Genomic DNA, 16,680 nt, shown 5'->3' with positions numbered 1-16,680 from the left:
GAAATTAGACCTATATATCTTGCCATACACTAAACTAAAATTGAAATGGATTAAAAATCTAAATATTAAAATAGAAACGCTGAACTGGCTGGAACAGAGGTTAGGTAGAACTCTTGAGGACATTGGTGTAGGAAAAGATTTTATGAACAAAACCTCAGTTTCCCATGAACTAGCACAATCAACAAGTGGGATCTCTTCTTATTAAAAAGCTTTTGCACAACAAGTGAAACCATCAGCAGTATGAAGAGACAACCCACAATGTGTGAAAAAATCTTTACCCGTTGTTCCTCAGACAAATGCTATCTCAAATCTATAAAGAATTTAAAAAATCACACCTCCCAAATTGAAAGACCAAATCCAAAAATGGGCATCTGAAATGAACAGACATTTCTCAGACAAAGAAGTAGAAATAGCAAATAAACATATGAAAAAAATGTTCAACATCACTGGTCATTCAAGAGATGCAAATGAAAATGCTGAGATTCCACCTCACTCCAGAAAGAATGGCTGCTATCATGAAATCAAGCAATAACAAATGCTGGTGGGACTGTGGGGAAAAAGGAACACTGCTCCACTGCTGGTGGGAGTGTCGACTGGTGCAAGCACTGTGGAAATCAGTATGGAGAGACCTCAAATAACTAGGGCTGGAAGTCTCATTTGACCCACCTATTCTGCTGATGGGTATCTTCCTCAAAGAATTAAAAGAATCATACCACAGTGATATATGTGTATCCATATTCATAGCAGCAGAATTTGTGATAGGTAAAACTTGGAAGCAACCCAATTGCCCATCAACTGGAGACTGGAGAAAGAAAATGTGGTTATTTTTATTAAGTGGAGTATTACTCAGCCATAAAGAATGAGAAACTAGAGACATTTATAGCTTAAATGGATGCACATTGAGGTTATACTCTCAAGTGAAATAAATAGGAAACACGTGTAAATACTTATTAGTTTCTCTAGTGTGAGAAACTGAAAGTGTAAATAAGGCCTAAAAGATATAATAGATAATATGAAATAGGAAGAAAAGTTGCAAAGGGGAAGGGGAAGTGGGAAGGATAGGGGAACTGAAAGAAGGGAATGGAATTAATATGAGAAAATAAAAAAAAGAAAGTCTTTGTAGATAGGGAGGGATGGAGGGGTTGAAGGGAGGACAGGGGAAGGGGGCGAAATAAGAAATAAGATGGATTATGTAAAGGTGCAAATGTCCAAAGATGAATGTCATTATATTGGATACCTTAAATGTGGCAATAAAATTAAAAAATTGTATTAACTAATTATAGAAGGACTTTCACAGTACATACACACATATATTATAGAGATCTTGATATATTACAAAATGAATAATTTATTTTCAAGTAGTCTCTAAGTATTTAAAGAATATAAACTTTGAGTGAATTTTTATGCACTGAAAGAGTAAAACAAATGCAATACAAATTTGGGAATATTTGAAGGCACAGCTCCTAGAACTTGGCAGTTTTAGTAATATAAATCACAGTAGGCTATCTGCTGCTTGATCAATATTTGCTGATTAATACTTTTTGCAAATATTAAAAAATATTTTATATAAATACACTTAGTATCATTATTACCTCAATAACGAATAATTACAGGATTTTATTATGTTTTAGAAGTATTCAGAATGTTATAATCCTATGTTATGTTCCAGTGTCCTTTTTTGTTCTAAAATTGTGCAATATTTGGTTTTAAAAAGTACAAACTTGTAACTAGCTTAACTAACAACCTTGTCATTTTCTCTATCTTAAATTAACTTTCATATGTCTTGTTTTACCATCTACAAATATCTTTTTAAATTTCCAGGTTCTGAATTCCACATTTATTTTTATATTCACTAATTAGTGTGCACTTTTAATAATGATTCTGAAAACTGCAAAGGTATATGATTTATCTTTAAAATTCTGGGTGCCAATAATTGTATTACAAGATAATTATGTGCATAGTAAATAGATGTGTATAAATCTGAAATTAATTTGGAGTAACCTCATGGAGTTCATTTCTTTGAGTTTCCCCCTCATTATTTTTGATGTAAAATTTTAATATAATGTAGTATGCCAAAATATAGTCACTACATTTACTGTCAAAGCAGTCATTTCTAGCAACTCTGCTTGAAGCATTTCATTGGAGGAGATCATGTGTCCTAATCATTCCAGCAGTCCTAAACTACCTTTGTTTTTTTAAGCAGGAAGTGTATAATCAACAGAGATGTAGACATATATTTCTGATGCTGTACAGTTGTTGAAACACCAACTTGGACAGCTTGAAGGAATCTACTTTAGCAGAAGTTCAGTGTTTTCACCAATTTTTCCCTATACAAAAATCTGAATGTCTTCTTCCATAGAATAAGAGAATAACAGTAAGCTAGTGAAAGAACACTTTCTTAAAAGTTATCATAAAGCAGTTTTCTAAGTCTTAAAGTTACATCTTCCATTTATTTAAGGCAGATTGCTGTAAATTTTCTTTAAGATTACTTATTTTAAGGTAGGGTTTGAATAGGATGTCCCAAGCTTACTATTCACCTTCCACAAGCAAGTACCAATATTTACTTTCTGGACACACCTCACAATCTCCAAATGCTTGACATATGTGATATGGAAGAAAATAAAGTGAGAAAATTATATAACAATAAAAGGTTAAGAATACTGGAAAATATGTTTGAATTTAGAAAGAAATTTTTTAAAAGAGCTTTAAAGTGACTATAAAATATTTCTGACCAGACAATTTAATTTAAATTCTACTTACCACCCCTTTCCCATTACTTATTTCCATTTTTTTCATAGTATTTATCACTTACAATGTACCAGGCAGTTGACTTTTCTATTGTGTTGGGTAGTTAATGTGTAACTATTCACTAGAAATAAGTGCTTCAATACAGTGAATGTTTGTGTACTTTATTCCTTTGTGTATACCTATTAGCTAGAAGGGTACTTTGTATTTATTTATGGTTTATTTGTGGTTCAGCTACACATATTACAATGATTAGTGCTTGTTTGATGATAACAGTGTTTTGGTGAAATCCTTAAGGGCCTGTTTCACTTGTTGGTTCCTTAGGGTGTAAATAAAGGGATTCAGCATGGGAGCAACAGAGGTATTAAGGACTGCTACACCTTTGCTTAGAGATACATCATCTTTTGCAGATGTTTTTACATACATAAAAATGCAACTTCCATAAGAAATAGAAACCACAATCATATGGGAGGAACAGGTGGAAAAGGCCTTTTTCCTCTGCTTGGCTGAGGGGATCTTCAGAATTGTTCTAAGGATGAGTGTGTAGGAGAGAATCACCAAGGTCAAAGTTACCATGAGCGTGAATACTGCCAAGAAAAATGCCATAAGCTCCAGAAACTCTGTGTCCATGCAGGCAATCAGCAGCATAGGAGAAGAGTCACAGGTGAAATGGTCAATAATGTTGGAGTCGCAGAAATCCAGTTGAAGGCCCATAACCAGTGGGGGGAAAATTATGAGAAAACCAGCAAGCCAGGAGCTGATTACAAGACTGTTGCAGACTTTGTTATTCATGATAGTTGTATAATGTAGAGGTTTGCAGATGGCCACATAACGATCATAGGACATGACAGCCAAAAGAAAAAATTCTGTTGATCCTAAAAGGATTAGGAAAAATACTTGTGCCATGCAAGCATTATAGGAAATGGTTGAGTCTCCTGTTGCAATGCTGATCAGAAATCTAGGAATGCAGACTGTTGTAAATGAAATCTCTAAAAAAGAGAAATTCCTGAGGAAGAAGTACATGGGTGTTTTCAAATGAGTATTTGACAGTGTTAAGGTAATAATGGTCAAGTTTCCACTTACACTCAATAAGTATGTGATCAACATAAAGAAGAATATCACAACTTGTAACTCTGGGTCATCTGTAAGTCCCAGAAGAATAAATTCTCTAACTGATGTCTTATTTGGCATGGCTGAGCTCTGAATTCTGATAGTCTGTGGGTAAAAAGAAGAGGTAATGCCACCTCGTGATTATGATGTCAAATACACTCTTATTGCTCTTATTCTGCATAAAAAACTTTACTAGATGCTTTTAAGAAAAAGTGACAAAGTAATTATCCATCAGAATTGAAAGCATTCATCTGAATTAATTACAAATGGAAAGGAATAATCTGTTTGAATATTTCTAAAAATTATTTTAATCTCAACTTTGATAAAACTCTATCATATATTTTTGATTACTCTGGTAACATAAAGGAAGGATTTTTTAACAGTTATAATGACTGATGATAAATGGTTAGTTTCTTTTGGTTGAAAAAATTTAAACACATTATCAGAATACATAATTCATAATTTTATTATAATAAATAAAAGTTATAATTTTGTCTTTGGAAAGCTGATTTCTGAGTCATAATTTAACCTTATATCTAAATAATTCTTGATTTATGTTCATTAGGAAAAAAAAAGATATTAGCATGTGTGAGAAATTGAGAGAAATCCATTCCTTCTGGCCATTATACGAAACTGATATTTTTAGTACTTCCGATGAAGTTCACGCAAATACATTAGCCCTCAATAATGACAAAGGTCATAGTAAAGAATTCCAATTGTCTTCTCAAATAGTCAATCATATAAACAAGAAAAAGAAAACCTTAATTCACTTAAGAGTAAATATATTATTTCAGAAAGTTGTTGAAATTAAGCTCTGCTTTGTAGAAAGAATAATCTAATGTTCTTGTTTTTCAAATATGTGATAAAGAAATATATTTGAGTGAAGGCAGTAATAACAACAAAGCATAAAACATAATGAATTTTATTTCTTAGTCTTTGTCCTCCTCTTGGTTAATATAGAAAAATTCTATATAATGTTTTCCATATGCCCGTCAATAGTCCCAGTAAGTTCTATTAAGAAACTCATTTGGCAGCTAAGGATATTGAAACACAGAGAGGGGTTAGGTCATTTTCTTATGGTACATAAATGGTATATGCAGTTTTTATAGCACCCTTATTTGGAATCTACTGCACCATTTCTAGTGTTCACCATAGATCAAATTTCAATTTTACTAGATAAATTAAACAATGAATTAATATTTGAAAAATACTGACTAGTACTGACCTCAAAATTCAAGGGTTTGTTTTAGCTCTATGAGCCAAGCTCTGTATTCATGCATCAATTATTTTGCATTAGTCCATCCTGACTGACACAGATACCAGCAGCAGTGCATGGCAACAACATGGAAATTTTAGGTAACAAGAATCTTAGAATCCCAGTAATGCAGACACTCAACATCTTGAAGAATATTTTCCTACATTGCTGAGAATACTCACTGCTACTTAGTAGGAACATGAAATCAGTGTGGTGATTTTGATTGAACCTCAAACATAGCCTGATTGTCTCCAAAAGAAACAGACACATTGTGTATTTTTAAAAATATTCCTTTAGAGCAAATTGTTTGGAAGGGAAATATAATCATCACATCCCTTGAGGCAGTCTAAATGCAAGGTTTAGGAAGGGTGCAGATGAAACTAAAATGGGATAATGCATCCTGTGTCTGCTTTTTCTTAATGAAGTCACACCACTGAGGTTTAGTTATGAAAATGCTGCCTAACTCCATCCTGACAGGTGTTACAGATTTTTGAACTTGGCTGTGACCATTTTAGGAAGATCTAGGTAGAAAAAATAATAGGAGAATTGACAAAATGCTTTCATGATACATTTCAAAGTGTGTTAATAGTTCTAATCTGTAGAATGGTAAGCAACAAGGTATATATAGAATAAATGTACTTATTTTTATATTGGCCTGGTTGTGGTTTAATTTTCTGATTTCAAAAAGAGAAACACGTACCTTAGGTACTTGTTCTTTTAGACGCATTCACTTATGTCCAGTCATTTAATTATTCAAATTTAAAACTTGTGTTCCGATACTTCTTCGTCAAATTATCCATCTATCAATCCAAAAAAGGATGAGAAAACTGTAATCAGCATATTTCCAAAACAATATTTTTGGAAGTAAAATGTTATCTGTTTCATGATTTTTTTACATTGTTCAGTGATACAGGTTTTCAAGTAAGTCTTTTCTCCAAAAGAAACAGAAAAGTTGTGTGTGTCTTTTAATAACCCTTTAAAGGAGTTAATTTTGGAAGGAAATGTAAAATGCATATCCCAGGAGATGGAAAAACAAATGCATCTACAACACAATTAATTTCAGTAACATTTTAATCAGGATCTCTTGGGAGCTGTTAGGTACTGGGGGAAGATAAAATTTCATGGTGAGACTTTGCAGGAAGGAAAGGGAAAGACTGATGAAATACTGATAGTTTGCTGAATATGTTTTCCATATTATCCTCCCAGGTTCTATTTTAAATGAAGAGAGACTCACTTTGACACTCTAACAATTTTCAGTGAGACAATATGATTTACAAGGTTGGAATGTAATTGTGGCCTAAAAGGAAGCCCAGCTAGAGATTCTGTAGCACAAATAATGATGGAGAAACACTTCTCCAGAAAGAACAGAAGTTCTTTTGGGAATACCATGTATTTTTGTTGAGTTAATCAGCCAAGATTTAGAAATTATTAAAGTAAATAAATGGCATTTAAGGATTTAGAGAGGCTATTTGAAAGGTGTGACCTGAGTTTGGGTGTGTTATGGTTTAATTTGGGATATGTTAATAGCATACTAGATTCCAAGAGTTCCAGTGACTTTATAGGCAGCAGTGGTTGCTATGCTTCCTATAGGTGCCTAGGGTGAAGAACAGTGCATAGACTAAGCAGAGAGTATCCCCCAAAGCCTGGGAAGTGGGGGGCTGAGGACCAGTTTCCTTAGGGCAAAAATAACTCATATGGGCCATCTCACGAACCATGGAGGCAAGAATGACACATATAGGCTCAGGGCCAGAAACTTGCTGGAAAAGTCCTAGTATTACCCTAGATTTGTGCCTCTGGCAGATTTCTGGGCTCCATGAAAGCAGGAGGTGAAGGTTATGGGAGAATTGTTACAGCCTGACTTATGTGATGTTTAGTATTGAGTGTCAACTGGTTAGCTAGAGAGACACCTAGGAGATTAATAAAGGATATTTCTGTTGTGTCTGGGTGGGCCATGAGGACAAGACCTTTGGCTCTATGTACAGTCCCTAACCTATTCCTCTTTGGCTCTTCCCCTTCTTTCTGTCCCCTGGACACCTTGAGTTAAACAGCTTTCCTGGTCATGAACTTCCATCAGGATGTTTGTGCCTTAGAGTCAGCCAAACACTGACTGAAACTTCTCACCATGAGCCAAATAAACCATTCTTCCTTTAATTTATGTGTCAAGTATTTTGTCTCAGCAATGGAAAAGCTGATTAATACACTGCATCAAAGGAGTGCTTTAACTCAGAACCACATCTCAAAAACCAGGAGAATTCTGTTAATTTTTCACTTTTATGACTTCAAATACTTTTAAAAAAATCTTTGGCAGGTCACTGGTTGATTATTAAGATAGTCATTGGTCCCTTATGACCAACCTGGTCCCTTATGACCAGGAATCCAATCTTAGCAAAAATGGTTTATTGCCGTTAGTGAGTAGATGTATGACCCTAGTTTTCAAAAAGCAAAACCAGCAAAACTTGGTGAAGGGGAAAGAATCTAATTTCCAGAGTAACCATATTATAATATCTAAAATGTTTACTTTCTGAAAATAGTGACATGTCTTACAAAGAAATGAGAAAATATGACCCATTCATTGGTTCAGGGAGAGTCGAGAAACCAGAGGAAAGGAATCCACAGGAACTGACTATGAAAATGTAGACATTGGGCATACTAGATCTTGGCTTCACATTAACTATAGAATTATATTCAAAGAACTCAAGAAAATTATAAATAAATAAAGAAACCAGGAGAGGGATGAGTGAATGAAAAATATTCATAACATGACAAAAATTATTTATAAAGAATCAGGTATAAATTGTGAATCTCAAAAGTAGACAGCTAACATTTACAGAGAGCTTTATCAATTGATTTTACCAGCTACAGGAAAGAACAACCTTGAGACCAGGCCAATTGAAATTATATTGAGAAGGGACAGAAAAAAGAACCAAGAAAAAGCAACAGAGACCATAGTACTTGCAGGATACAATCATGTGTATGAAAATAGGCACTATGAGAAGCACAGAAAAACAGATAAGGATAAAAATAAACTTTAAAAAAAAATGTTTAAAATTCCCGCTTTTCAGGAAAGACTTCACTTTATCCATCTGAGAAACTTAATGATCTCTAGTTAGGATGAACTCAAAGAAATTTACAATGAGACAGATTAAAATCAAATATCCAAAGCCATGGAATTTCTTGTACTATCTAATAGCAATGTTTGGGAATGTGTGCATTTCTGAGCAATTACCACTAAGATTTGTACTTATCTGCACTTATTTCCACTATCATCTTCTTCAGATAAGTTAGATGGAGTAAGAATTGAAATTTTACCTTAGTTTCTCCCAATATGTCAATATGTTATCTATTCATTTATTAGCTATGTATAACAATGATATATGATATATACATATATGTTTATAACATTAATTACTTCATTTAATATTTGCATACAACTTGCCATCCCGTTTTTATTTCTTCTGTTTGAATTTTGTAATGTTATTAAAAACTCAGACTGTTCTACTTCTTTGTAAATTGTATGCTGCAGTACAGAATTAATAGACAAAATGATAATCTTAGTTTTGTGTGAGTAGTATGTATATCATATTAAATTCTCAATGAACAACATATTCATGTCTTAGTAAAACTGTGCTACAATATTAGATAATAGTTGTTATCTGTATGTCAAAATTCTATGTTAAAGTGTATAGAGACTATATTATTACAGAAATGTGGGAAATTTCAATAATGTGTATATTTTAAAAAATAGAAACATATAATAGATACAATTTTAGTCAATAAACTAACTGCTCCCCTTTCCTACTGAATTTTGAGCTTTGTTCTTTTTCATGCTAGTCTTGAATATTGGAGGTCTTTTATGGTACCATAACAATTTTAGAATTTAAAACTTTTTTTAATACTGTTGGAATTTTGGTAGGGATTGCATTAAATCTGTTGTTTACATGGGCAGTATAAAAATGTAAACAGTATTAATTCTTCCAATCCATGAGAAAAGATTTCTTTCTATTTATTTACAACTTCAATTTATTTCATGAATATTCTATTGTTTCCAGCATTTAAAAAAGTATAAGGGATGTAGTCATAGAAGTATTTAAAAAAGAAACAATATTTATCTTCTCATTTCGAATACTTATGATTTTGTTTCTGTCTTGTGTGTTTTGGCATTTTCTTTGAGAGAGGGTCAGTGGTTCTTCTTTGAAGGAGCTTTGGCTGCTTTCTTTCTTCGGGGAGCTTCAATCCTCCTCTTCATCTTGGACATTGTCTCCTGGCTTCCAGTGTGGATCCCTCAGCCTTCTGGCACAGACATCTCAGCTTCCAGCACTGGCCCTTGGGCCTTTCTGGGGCAGATCCTTCAGTTTCCCATCCTGGACCCTTCAGCCTCTTTATGCAGACTTGCACAGGACATTGCCATCCAGGATCTGCAATTTTACACAGTCTAGTTTATAGTCTATGGAGGAGAAAGGGAGTAGGAATTAGGTGAAAGGCTATGTTCAGGCTTGGCCTGCAGGAGATGCCCTTTATTTCTCTCTTGCCTGATTGATCTTGCTCATATTTTCAGTACTCTGTTGAAGAAAAAAATGTGAAAGTAGGCATTTTAGTGTGTTTCAGGTCTTAAAAAGAGGCTTTCAGCTTTTTCACATTCATTATGCGGTTAGGTGTTTGTTTATTATATATTGCATACATTATATATCATGCCTTTATTAAGGTACATTAATTTTATCTGTCATTTTTATCATGAAGTTATGTTGGGTTTGTCTGCAACTTTTCATATGATCACGTGGTTTTTGTCCTTCATTCTGTTGATATGGTATATTACATTTATTGATTTATGCATGTTGAATCATTCTTGCATGCCTGGGATGATTCCCACTTGGTCTTGATGAATAATCTTTTAAATATGCTATTGGACTCCATTTGCTTGTATTTTGTTGAGAATTTTTGCATTTATGTTCATCAAGGAGATTGGTTTGTAGCTTTCTTTTGTGTTTGTGCTGGTTTTGGTATGAAGGTAATATTGGCCTCATAGAATGATTTTGGAAAATTTTCCTTCAAATTTTTGGGAATTATTTAAAAAGAATTACTACAGTATTACTACTTCTCTTTTTTTTTAATTGTCCTGAGAACTGAACCCAGGACCTTCACACTGAGTTACATCACCAGTTCTTTTTTTTTTTATTATTATTTTTTAACTTTATCTTTCTAGGACAGGATCATGCTAAATTGCCCAGGCTGGGCTCAAATTTGTGATCTTGATCCTGCTGTTTTAGCTACCTAGAATTCTGGGATTACCGGCTTACTCCACCATGCCTGATTAATTACTGCTCCATAAATGCTTCACAGAACTGTGCAGTGAAGCCATTTTTTCCTGGGGTTTACTTTGATGAGAGACTTTAATTATTGATTCAGTCACATTATTCATTACTGACCTGTTCACGTTTTCTATTTCTTCAGGATTTAAATTTGGTAAGTTGTATGTATTCCAGTAGTTTCCCCATTTTTCAAACTTAGGAAAGTTTTGGCATGTACTTGTTCATAATAATCTCTAATGTTTCTTTGTATGTCTGTGTGTCAGTTTTAATATCTCCTTTTTCAACTTTTTTCAACAGCTGTCTTTGAGCACAACATTTCTTTCTTCTGTTTGATCTATCCTGCTACAGATATCCTCTCAGGTGCATTAAAATTTTGCTTAGGTTATTTTTTGATTCAAAGATTTGTTTGTTTTTAAATTGCTTCTATCTGTCTTCTAATTTTCTCTGAGTATTAAATGTATTATCTCCATTTTTAAAAAGTAGATTGAGCTTCCTTAAAGGAACTTTTTAAATTCTCTTTCTAGAAGTGTTTATATTGGTTACTTCTGGAACCTCATTTTGACTGTTAAAGCAGATTGTCATTCCCTGAAAGTTCTTGATACTTGTTTATGTGCATCATTATCTGCACATTGAAATATTTGGTATTTAATCTAGTTTTAATAATCAGGCTTTGTGTGTTCTCATCTTTCTTGAAATTCTAAGTAGTCTGCTAGTTTTCTTGACTCCATAATCAATTAAGTTATGTCAGCACTAAATAATAATCTAAGAACAGTATTGTGAAAATTTTCAGATGATATTTTTTTTCCACATAAATTATGTGAATGCTTCAGGAGAGTGATGCTTTAGTCACCTTTGTGTTGATGTGACAAAATATCTGAGATGATCAACTCTTATTCGCAGTGAATGAAGCAAACAGAGCTGCTCAAGTTTGGAGTAGTACTGGGGAAGGTAGTACCTTATCCAACAAGACTGATGCTCAGCTCAGTTGCATCTAAGTCTAATAACTACAAAGGACTATGGAGTCTCTGAGGAGGAAGTATGTACCCCAGGCTCACTCCAAAGCTGGCAGTGACATTGGCCAAAATGAGCCTGTCTCACTTGGTTGTATGGCTCTGCCTGATTCAAGAGTAAGGCTCTATCTTCATTCTCTGGATTGTGTGTGCTGGCCTTTGATTTCTGTTTGTTACTGAGTCTTATTTGGGAAATTCTGGCTCTCAATTCCAACACAGTGTCCTATGCTAGCATTCATATCTTGCTTCATAGCAGGTGGAGTCTTGTGTCCTTTGTTCCCCAAGATTGGGGGCAACAGTCAGCCACCTTACCAGTGCAGTCCTTTTGGCTCACTTTGTGAGTACTGATTAGGAAACAAGGGTCATTGGGCTCTGCCTGGTGCTGATTTTATCATGGCAGGCCTGGTATTGGGTTTCACATCTAAGGCCTGGTCTTAATTCCTCTCTTCATGCTGTTTGAAGTTCAGAAGGAGGCAATGTGGCAACTCTTTCCTGCTTGCCTTCTTCAATGTAATTTATCATTACTATACTAAAGCAAGGCACTATAGTCTCTCACACAACTTCCCTATGTCATGTGAAGATTTTTGCTGAGTTCAAATTCTTGAAGAGACAATCACTGAAGATCTTACTCAGCCACTATCTTGCTATACCTCTATTTATTTAGGATGACAGCTATTCTTTGCTACTATACATGAATAAATTTACTTTTGTAGGTTGAATTTCTATACTAGAAATGTTCTTATTTATCAAATATATGAAAATTTTTTATATTCAGTCTTACCATCTGTTATGGCTTGTGTCTAAATGTCACCCCAAAGCCTCATGCAGTCACAAGTGGTGCTTTTTCAGATGTGGTTGGATCTAGAGTGTGTGATTGATTCATGGTACAATAGTGTCCTGGAATCCCAGAAAGAAATGCATGAAGACACAGAATTTGGGTAAAAAACCAAAACCTTTACCTGCAAACTAGCGGGACCACCACAAACTCCTCTGATCCATGTTTGTGCTGTCCTTTAACATTTCTTTTTATATCTTCTTTTGTCCATTACCTCATTCCTGGTGGTCTTAGTTGGTAAAATTTCTGTTTCTCTTTTACAACTAGTTCCTGTTAATGGTTATAGTCACAGACATATAACAAACAGAGGGCACTTAAATCACATACGTTATAAACTACTCAAACATTTCTACTTTGTTTTTCTCCAGGTTAATGTTATCTGCAGCTAGGTTACAGGTCAAAGGGTCAGTTAGCCATCACCTTAAACAGCAAGAGTTTCTGCAAATCTAAATCTTAAAGGAATGCATTACTTATTCTACTTCAGCTACTTTAATAACTAGCATACAGTTTAAATTTTCTCTATCAATAACAGGATTAAGGGTTCTAGGATTAAGGATGGGTGGTTCAGTTCACTGATTGCTTTGGCGGCACCCTATTCTCAGTAGCCTGGATACAATACAAGGGAAAGAAAGAGTTTTGTATTGTTGCTTGCTTTCTTTGCTACATTCTGCCCACCATGAACTTTTTCTCCTCTGCAGTGCCTGTCTGCCATACCACTCTGCCTTGTGACTGAAACCTCTACAAACTGTCAGCTAAATAAACCTTTCCCCAATTAACTTTGAGAATCAAGTATTTTGTCTCAGCAACAAGAGAAAAGGAACTAAGACACTATCATTGTTCATGGCATTTTACCTTAGAAAAGCGCTTACACAATAATGAAAATATGGAAAATAAGGAGAAATATTTTCACAACAATTGAAGGTAATAGAAAGTAAGCCAAGAAGGAATTTTTTTTGGTACTGGGGATCGAACTCAGGTCCTTGCACTTGCGCAGCAGGCAGTGAAACCACTGAGCTAAATCCCCAGCCCTAAGAAAGAATTTTTAAGCTGTTTATGAATATCACGAAAATTGCAAGCTTTATTTTCAAAGATATGGGAGAACATAGATAGTTATTTTGTTCTTATTCAAGTACGTTATGGGAATTTTTCATTTGTTTTCTTGATCTTTTCTTCCTCAGTTTTTCCCTTTCTTTTTTTTCCCCTTAAATTCTTTTATTGGTACATTTTAGATATGCAATACACTGACATTTCTCATTGGGAACTTGTACCTTTACATGATGTAACATGGTTCTTATTTTTTCCACATTCCCTGCTCTCCTTTCACCCACCCCCCGACCCTTCCCTATTAACAAAGGCATTGTTTCCATTATTTCCATTTCTCATAATTTTTCCTTTCCCTTCTTTCCTTTCCCCTACCCCTCCCACTTGATCGACCCCTTTGGACCTTTTTGTCCTATTTTGCATTATCAATTATTCATTTTAATCATTGGTACATTTTAGGTATACAATATAATGACATTGATCATTGGAAATTTGCATCTTTACATAATTTCTCTTGGTTCTTAGTTGTCCCTCTTCACCTGCCCTCCCTTCAACCCCTCCATTCCTCCCTATTTACAAAGACTTTGTTTCCAGTTTTTCATTTTCTCATATTAATTCTATTCCCTTGTTTTCTTTCCCCTACCCCTCCCACTTCCCCCTCCCCTTTGCCCCTTGTCTTCCCATTTCACACTACCCATTATATCTTTTTGTCCTTATTTGCACTTTCTGTTTCTCACACTAGAGAAACTATTCAGTATTTACACATGGGTGTCCTATTTATTTCACTTAAGAGCATAGCCTCAATGTGCATCCATTTAGCTATAACTGTCTCTAATTTCTCATTTTTTATGGCTGAGTAGTACTTCATTTTATAAAAAAAAGAACATTTTCTTTATCCAGTCTCCAGTTCACTGGCATTTGGGCTGCTTCCAAGTTTTAGCTATTACAAACTGTGCTGCTATGAACATGGGTGCACATATATCACTATGGTATGATTCTTTTAATTCTTTGGGGAAGATACCCAGCAGGGGAATTGCTGGGTCAGATGGGAATTCCAGTCCTAGTTCTTTGAGGTATCGCCATACTGATTTCCACAGTGCTTGCACCAGTTGACACTCCCACCAGCAGTGGAGCAGTGTTCCTTTTTCCCCACAGTCCCACCAGCATTTGTTATTGCTTGATTTCATGATAGCAGCCATTCTTTCTGGAGTGAGGTGGAATCTCAGCATTTTCATTTGCATCTCTTGAATGACCAGTGATGTTGAACATTTTTTTCATATGTTTATTTGCTATTTCTACTTCTTTGTCTGAGAAATGTCTGTTCATTTCAGATGCCCATTTTTGGATTGGGTCTTTCAATTTGGGAGGTGTGATTTTTTAAATTCTTTATAGATTTGAGATAGCATTTGTCTGAGGAACAACGGGTGAAGATTTTTTTACACATTGTGGGTTGTCTCTTCATACTGCTGATGGTTTCACTTGTTGTACAAAAGCTTTTTAATAAGAAGAGATCCCACTTGTTGATTGTGCTAGTTCATGGGAAACTGAGGTTTTGTTCATAAAATCTTTTCCTACACCCATATGTTCAAGAGTTCTACCTAACCTCTGTTCCAGCCAGTTCAGTGTTTCCATTTTAATATTTAGATCTTTAATCAATTTCACTTTTAGTTTAGTGTATGGTGAGAAATATAGGTCTAGTTGTAATCTTTGGCAAGTTGAAACCCAACTTCTCCAGCACCATTTATTAAAGAGGCTATCCTTCCTCCAGGGAGGGTGTTTGGCTCCTTTGTCAAAGATGAGGTGTCCGAGTATGTTTGGAGTTGTTTCTCCATCTTCTAATCTGTTCCACTGGTCCTCAGGTCTGTTTCTTTGCCAGTACCATGCTGTTTTATCACAGGAACTTTGTAGTATAGTTTCAAGTTGCAGATTGTAATACCCCCTGCCATGTCTCTGTTACCTAGAATTGCTTTCACTGTTGTGGGTCTCTTCTTGTTCCACATAAATTTTTGGATTGTTTTCTCAAGGATCGTGAAGTACGTTGCTGGGATTTCAATTGGGATTGCATTGAATCTATATAGCGTTTTGGAAATATGGCCATTTTCACTATATTAATCCATCCTACCCAGGAGCAGGAGATGTTTTACCATTTTCTGATACCATCTTCAATCTCTCTTTTTAGAGTGCTATAGTTTTCAGAGAAGAGTTATTTGATTTCTTTCATTAGTTTGATTGCTAGGTATTTAAATTTTTTGAGTGCTACTGGGAAAGGAATGGTTTGCCCTATTTCTCTCTCAGTGAGTCTGTTGTTCGTGTAGAGGAAAGCTATTGATTTTTGTGTTTACCTTGCATTCAGCTACTCTACTGAATTTGGTTATTAAGTCTAGAAGACTTTTGGTGGAGTTCTTGGCTTCTTCTATATAGAATATCATGCCATCTGCAAATAATGATAATTTGACTTCTTCATTTCCTATCTTTATTCCTTTTATTTCTTTCTCTTGTCTAAGTGCTGTGGCTGATGTTTCCAAAACTATATTGAACAGGAGGGGTGATAGTGGACATCCTTGTCTTGTTCCTGAGTTTAGTGTGAAGGATTTCAGTTTTTGACCATTTATTATGATACTGGCTGTTGGTTTTTCATAGATGGCTTTTATCAGATTGAAGTAAAGACCATCTATTCCAATTTTTTGTAGGGTTTTTACCATAAATGCATGTGGGATTTTATCAAATGCTTTTTCTGCATCTATGGAGATAATCATATGGATTTTGTCCTTGGCTCTATTGATATAGTGCATTACATTGATTGATTTGAATATGTTGAACCATCCCTGCATCCCTGGGATGAATTCCACTTGGTCAGGGTGTATGATTTTCTTGATGATCTTCTGCATTCTATTTGCCATTATCTTATTAAACATTTTTGCATCTATGTTCATTAGTGAGATTGGCCTATAGTTCTCTTTTTCAGTTGGGTCTTTCTCTGCTTTGTGGATCAAGGTGATGCTTGCTTCCAGGAATGATTTAGGGAGTATTGCTTCCCTTTCAACTTCATTAAAGAGTTTAAAGTGGCAATAGTTCCTCTGTAAATGTCTTGTAGAATTCAGCAGTGAAGCCATCAGGACCTGGGCTTTTCTTATTTGTAAGTTTTTAATTACATTTTCAATTTCATTGATAGATATTGGGTTTAGAATTTTTAAGTCTTCTTCATTCAGATTTGGTAATTCATATGTATCTAAGAATCTGTCCATTTCTTCTATGTTTTCCATCTTATTGGTGTACAGGTTCTGGAAGTAGGTATTGATGAGCCTCTGGATTTCTGCTGGGTCCATTGTAATTTTACCCTTTTCATTTCTAATTGCGTAGATTTGGGCCTTTTCTTTC

General features: G+C 34.7%; 1 protein-coding gene across 1 annotated transcript; it reads right to left on the bottom strand.

Moving 5' to 3' along the window:
* Window positions 1-2,997: 2,997 nt before the first annotated feature.
* Window positions 2,998-3,936, bottom strand: LOC101698696 (olfactory receptor 6C65). The gene has a single exon (XM_004861408.1). It carries the CDS (start codon window positions 3,934-3,936, stop codon window positions 2,998-3,000), a length of 939 nt encoding a protein of 312 aa, XP_004861465.1.
* Between the last annotated feature and the right edge of the window lie 12,744 nt (window positions 3,937-16,680).

Source organism: Heterocephalus glaber, unplaced genomic scaffold, assembly GCF_053883595.1.
Source record: "Heterocephalus glaber isolate CG9 unplaced genomic scaffold, H.glaber_assembly_v1.0 deba00001569, whole genome shotgun sequence".
Taxonomy (NCBI): Eukaryota; Metazoa; Chordata; class Mammalia; order Rodentia; family Bathyergidae; genus Heterocephalus; species Heterocephalus glaber.
This window is presented reverse-complemented; position numbering and strand designations above follow the sequence as displayed.

Coding starts and splice junctions, on each gene's coding strand:
- LOC101698696 (XM_004861408.1), bottom strand. CDS start 3,936: ATGCCAAATAAGACATCAGTTAGAGAATTTATTCTTCTGGGACTTACA.